General features: G+C 50.4%; 1 protein-coding gene across 1 annotated transcript in view; it reads right to left on the minus strand.

Moving 5' to 3' along the window:
• Positions 1–1,046: 1,046 nt before the first annotated feature.
• The window catches only part of lsm14b (LSM family member 14B), a 6,531-nt gene continuing 719 nt past the window's right edge, over positions 1,047–6,858 (minus strand). Inside the window, exons 2-9 of the mRNA XM_084099416.1 lie at positions 6,163–6,326; positions 5,962–6,097; positions 3,631–3,783; positions 2,783–2,869; positions 2,552–2,713; positions 2,302–2,449; positions 2,061–2,229; positions 1,047–1,704 (exon numbers count right to left, since the gene is read on the minus strand). Of these exons, the coding sequence (XP_083955542.1) occupies positions 2,067–2,229; positions 2,302–2,449; positions 2,552–2,713; positions 2,783–2,869; positions 3,631–3,783; positions 5,962–6,097; positions 6,163–6,326 (1,013 nt within the window). The 3' untranslated portion in view covers positions 1,047–1,704; positions 2,061–2,066. The remainder of the gene's footprint in view (positions 1,705–2,060; positions 2,230–2,301; positions 2,450–2,551; positions 2,714–2,782; positions 2,870–3,630; positions 3,784–5,961; positions 6,098–6,162; positions 6,327–6,858) is intronic.

Here is a 6,858-nt window from a genome sequence, read left to right on the forward strand (position 1 = left end):
AACCGGCTCAAAGCCATGGCAAATGAAATGGAGGACATAGTGATTGGATTGCAGAAATAAACATTTATTAACATAAATAGAAGAATATATAAAACAAGAAAACATGGTCATCTGTAATGTCTGTCAGGTGCATGGATGTAAGCGTATCAACCACAGAAAACAAAACACTAAACCAAATAACAAAAGCAAATTTAACCTACAAACCAACCAGAGTCAAACTCAAAGTAACCTGGAGAAAGACTTCTCCTTCAACACTAGCAAGCCTAAACTTTTATAGAGGAATGAGCAGGTGGACATCGTTCCCTTGATGAGTCGCCTAGCCACACCCACTAGCCGGCCGTAGCAGGAAGAGCTTCAAATCGTAATATATTTTTTGACATGCGCACACAGCAGGAATATAGAGTTTCTTGCTGTTTGTGCAAAATAACCATTCTCCTACATTGGGTCTTTATTTCTGGTCATAATTTGGAGACAGGTGATTCTCTGAATTGGGTGCCCCAAACTTACTTCAAAGATTTTCAATTGAAGGAAATCAAAATGCATTTATAACACTGTCAATTAATAGAACCAGGTGCCTTTGCATTATAATGCAACACACTTGCTTTTTTTAAATTCCAGTGATTCTGAGATGGGTGCCTTTTGGGTCATACCTTTTTCTTTTTTTATACCTTAAATAGTTATATTTCTGATCATTTCATGTGATAGTGGATTAGTAAAACCTTTAAGAAAATACATTTTCCCACCTCAGGCATGAAATCTGTGCACATTGACTTTAATAACCCACAGAACTTTCTGCTCCCATAAGCGCCTTTATGGGATTGTGGTCTAATCTGCCCTGTTTAGTAAATCTGGCCCAAATTTTGAAAGGATGCAGTGATATCTTGAGTTTCTGCACACCACCACTTAAGTACCTCATATAAATATATTATATTTTTACTCCAAATTGATTTGTGACATACAAAGCACAGATCGTCAACCTGCATTTCATACCATTCCCTTATTTTTTATTTTCTCTTTTCTTGGGGAGGCTTTTTGCTTCCATACAGGCCATATTAATATCCTACATTTTTCCTACACTTTCAAGGACACTTTCATAATTTAGAAAGATCCTACTACTTTGGCTGCAGTAAGCGTAGCACACAATGGACACAGCGAGAGCTTTTTCTCTCCCTCAGAAAACCACCCAGTCTGAATCTGCTGTCAGATTGGCTGATTAACTACCACCATACCCCTTGATCAAGCATACAGACTCAAGATTTTAATTTCCTATGTTTATTAACAATTACATCAACAACAAGATCCCCTTACAATTTTACAAAAAAAAAAAAAAACACCAATTATAATAAATAAGAATTATTGGAGGATCACATACCATAGACTGAAGTTTATCTACTCCATTTAAATGCATATCTTTGTACAACCAAATAACTGGCCATACATACAAATAAAAGTGCTATCCCAATTCAAATGCAAAAATCCCAGACAGATTCAGGTGCATTTACATGGTAAAGTAGCAGGGTTCTTCACATACATGAAACAAAGGAAAAAGGCCATTTTATGTCAAATTAAAAGTAATCAATGCAGCCATTTTTTTTTTTAACAAGCGGTGGTTGTTTGATGATGAGAAAATTCAAGTAATATTAGCCACTGAAGATTTTGGCCACTGGAAATCAAACTCGTAGACAAGACCAAGGCAAAATGCATCTGGAGGAAAGAGGTATGAAGGAAGAGCAAGATTAATCCATAGAAGTAGCCATTCACTTACAACCAACATGAAAATGCCACTGCGGGTGGAATCTGATTCATCCATAAAGAACAGAGTGGTTGGTGAAAAGGTGGAGTACGTCTCGGATAAACACAGGCACTTTAAGCTCAGAAACTACAGAAAGAATAAATGTGTTGATCTAAAGTAAATAGGGTCAATTGAGACACTCTGAATATTAAGGCTGTAAAGAAACAACCATCCTAATGTGTTCACAGGAACCAATGAAACATCCTCCATTCTTACAGTGGCGTACTCAGTCAGATGGAGTTGAGCGAAGCGAGCAGGATTGACTCACGTCGGGTCACAGTCGTCCGCTGCCTACTCTCTGTGGAAGGGGACGCTGCGCCGCCCCTCGGCCCCGACGCCCTCGGTAACTCCCCCGAAACCCACGGCCTCTCAGATACCGGCCCGGCACCCCAAAGGTCTCCACGTTCAGCTTCCTTTCCTCAGCCCATGTGGTGCGTCTGGGGGAGAAGAAACAAACACTCACTGGCAAGCAGCGTTCCTGCTGGACAGAAGTCACCGGCGGGTTATACCTCGCCTTGAGCTCGGAGGAGATGTTGTCAAAGAAGCACTTTGCTTTATTGTAGAAGCACTTCGGCCCGAGCAGATCCTCTTTAACTGCGCTCTCGTTCTCAGGCTTTTCCCGCTCTTTGTCACTTTCCTCTGGGGTCACTTTTGGCTCTGACAAAGCAAAGACACTAATTAACAGGAACGAAGAACGGTGAATTCTGCAGGGTGGATTTAGAGAACAAGACATTCAAGGGCCTGGTCAGAGGGAAATACCTTCAACACGGAGCTGGTCTTCAATCTCTTTCTCCACGTCATCTTTATTGAACTGTGCATTTGCCGTTTCAAAATCAAAGTCCGCTTCGAACTGCAGGGTGCTGGGCTTTGAGTTCCCGACAAGGATTTGACCTCGACCGCGGTTCCTGGACCGTCGAGTTCCTACAAGACACCTCATGTTCACAAGGTAGTCTACGTCAACAAACGTGTCATTAAAACAAGAGTCTTCACCTGGTTTCCTCCTACTGGTCGGAGGCTTGTTCTCGTCATTAGCTTGACTCTGCCCCTTCAAGACGCCTTGCTGTGCAGCTGAATCACCTCAGAGGAAGGAAAACACATCTTTCTGAAACTCACGCAAGCAGCTTTCCTAAAGAGCAGGTCCAGTCAGCCATCCGCCGCAGTACACACACCTGCAGAACTTCACTGGTCCACTTCATGACACTTCCAGAGTTCGTTCAGAGTGTTCAAGTGGGCACGAAGACCACAAGCGTTCGAAGACTAGTTTACTCAAATGGACACTTAACCAGTGTGTGATTGTGGCGCTTCATTTGCAGTTTGCAATTTTACAAAATGCATATAATCTGAATATAAACACTTAAAACCAAATCATACATAAAAGCAAATTAAATTTATCTTGCACTGGAAAGTTTAAGACCGATCATGAAATCACGTGATGAATGACGGGACACGCTTAGCCTCAAGTACTGCTCCACAGCGCTTTTACACAGACTGGGTTTAGTGCGTGTTAAACGACGGCATGTGCGCATCACCTCATTTTGCAAAGCAGAAGCAAGAGGTTTTCTGTGAATGTGACTTCAGATTCATTAGGCATTATAGGGAAATAACGAGAATAACAGTGCAATCAACCGTAAAAGCGTATCCCATCAGGAATCATATGCAAGACGTCACAACATGAGAAAAAAAATTAATTTATCTCCAACTGAGAGGAGTGTGTTGACGGTGTCAGGGTTACCCAGCTGAGAGCTGTGTGTGTGTGTGTGTGTGTGTGTGTGTGTGTGTGTGTGTGTGTGTGTGTGTGTGTGTGTGTGTGTGTGTGTGTGTGTGTGTGTGTCTCTCACTGCTGAAGGCTCTCTGCGCTCCACGACCGCCCCTCTGCGCTCGGCTGGTCTCTCCTGCTCCGCTCGAACCCTTCAGTGGGGCTTTCTCTGCAGGCACAGTCTGAACCGCCTGCTCCACCATAGGACCCCTCCGCACCGGGACACCATGCAGACCTGAGAGACACAGAGAGACCTGAGCACACACTGAGGCCCAGGGCCACTGCGTACTGCTGACTGAGGCACACACACACACACACTGAGGCCCAGGGCCACTGCGTACTGCTGACTGAGGCACACACACACACTGAGGCCCAGGGCCGCTGCGTACTGCTGACTGAGGCACACACACACACACACACTGAGGCCCAGGGCCGCTGCGTACTGCTGACTGAGGCACACACACACACACACACTGAGGCCCAGGGCCGCTGCGTACTGCTGACTGAGGCACACACACACACACACACTGAGGCCCAGGGCCGCTGCGTACTGCTGACTGAGGCACACACACACACACACTGAGGCCCAGGGCCGCTGCGTACTGCTGACTGAGGCACACACACACACACACACTGAGGCCCAGGGCCACTGCGTACTGCTGACTGAGGCACACACACACACTGAGGCCCAGGGCCACTGCGTACTGCTGACTGAGGCACACACACACACACACACACTGAGGCCCAGGGCCACTGCGTACTGCTGACTGAGGCACACACACACACTGAGGCCCAGGGCCACTGCGTACTGCTGACTGAGGCACACACACACACACTGAGGCCCAGGGCCGCTGCGTACTGCTGACTGAGGCACACACACACACACACACACACTGAGGCCCAGGGCCGCTGCGTACTGCTGACTGAGGCACACACACACACACACTGAGGCCCAGGGCCACTGCGTACTGCTGACTGAGGCACACACACACACTGAGGCCCAGGGCCACTGCGTACTGCTGACTGAGGCACACACACACACTGAGGCCCAGGGCCACTGCATACTGCTGACTGAGGCACACACACACACACACACACACACACACACACACACACACACACTGAGGCCCAGGGCCGCTGCGTACTGCTGACTGAGGCACACACACACACACACACACACTGAGGCCCAGGGCCACTGCGTACTGCTGACTGAGGCACACACACACACACACACTGAGGCCCAGGGCCGCTGCGTACTGCTGACTGAGGCACACACACACACACTGAGGCCCAGGGCCGCTGCGTACTGCTGACTGAGGCACACACACACACACACACTGAGGCCCAGGGCCGCTGTGTACTGCTGACTGAGGCACACACGACACACACAAACTCTCTCTCTCACACACTCACACTGCTGGTTGAGGGGCACACACACACACTCACCGAGGCCACTGCGTACTGCTGGTTGAGGCACACACACACACACACACACTCACCGAGGCCCAGAGCCGCCGCGTACTGCTGGTTGAGGGGCACACACACACACACACTCACCGAGGCCCAGGGCCACTGCGTACTGCTGGTTGAGGCACACACACACTCACCGAGGCCCAGAGCCGCCGCGTACTGCTGGTTGAGGGGCACACACACACACACACACACACTCACCGAGGCCCAGAGCCGCCGCGTACTGCTGGTTGAGGGGCACACACACACACACACACACACTCACCGAGGCCCAGGGCCACTGCGTACTGCTGGTTGAGGCACACACACACACACTCACCGAGGCCCAGAGCCGCCACGTACTGCTGGTTGAGGGGCACACACACACACACACTCACCGAGGCCCAGGGCCACTGCGTACTGCTGGTTGAGGCACACACACACACTCACCGAGGCCCAGAGCCGCCGCGTACTGCTGGTTGAGGCACACACACACACACTCACCGAGGCCCAGGGCCGCCGCGTACTGCTGGTTGAGGCACACACACACTCACCGAGGCCCAGAGCCGCCGCGTACTGCTGGTTGAGGCACACACACACACACACACACACTCACCGAGGCCCAGGGCCGCTGCGTACTACTGGTTGAAGCACACACACACACACACTCACCGAGGCCCAGAGCCGCCGCGTACTGCTGGTTGAGGCACACACACACACACTCACCGAGGCCCAGAGCCGCCGCGTACTGCTGGTTGAGGCACACACACACACACACTCACCGAGGCCCAGAGCCGCCGCGTACTGCTGGTTGAGGCACACACACACACACTCACCGAGGCCCAGAGCCGCCGCGTACTGCTGGTTGAGGCACACACACACACACACACACACACTCACCGAGGCCCAGAGCCGCCGCGTACTGCTGGTTGAGGCACACACACACACACACACACACACTCACCGAGGCCCAGAGCCGCCGCGTACTGCTGGTTGAGGAGGGAGCTGGCCGCCAGCTGGCTGTAGGAGGGGAGCATGTTTCGGTAGGGACTGTATCCGCCCTGCGACCCGTAGTGAGCGGACGAGGTCCCGACTGACGACTAATGAGGGGAAACAATCAGCGCTGCGTCTGAACGAGCTGAGGACACGTGCGTTACACACACACCTGAACTATAGCAGGGTCCTGAGGAAGACTGTGGTGGATCTTCAGAGGCTCACACACTGTGATGTCCTTGATGTCACTTCCCCTGAAGATGATGTACTCGAACACCTCGTCCCGCGGGGGAACAGGCCGGTCCGTCGGTCGCCCCTCTGTGCCGAAAGACCTCACTGACAAACACACACACACACACACACACTCCGCAGTGAGACGCTGCTGAAGCTAACGTGACCTGAGGCCTGTCATGAGCGGTGTCTGAAACACTCGTTCACTCATCCCTATATAGTGGACGGCGTATAGTGGACAGGGAGCAGTTCCAGACACAGCTATAGTCAAATAAAACCATGTGGTACAAAACAGTCCTGAACACTGGAGCTGAAACCCAACCAGACGTCAACAGAAGTTACAGGACGGGCACTGCACTGTTACCGACAGAGTCAGCAAACGAGGAGGAGGTTTTATTACATTTTGCAATATTTTACATATTTGATCTCTTGCGCGATTAGGTTTTAGCTCGACTGTTCAAACCCGACTGAAAGACTGCAGCGGTTCGGGGTCATTAAAGCAGCGTTTCCCAGTAACACCACCAGTGCAGATACTGGTTCTCTCTTATCTGGCCCACATTACGAGCTGATGAGTCGATTCAAGTGTGATCGATTAGGAAGAGTTGGTGTGCCAACAGGAACAGGGTTAAGAAACACT

The sequence above is a fragment of the Abramis brama genome (assembly GCF_963993115.1).
Source record: "Abramis brama genome assembly, chromosome: 22".
NCBI lineage: Eukaryota > Metazoa > Chordata > Actinopteri > Cypriniformes > Leuciscidae > Abramis > Abramis brama.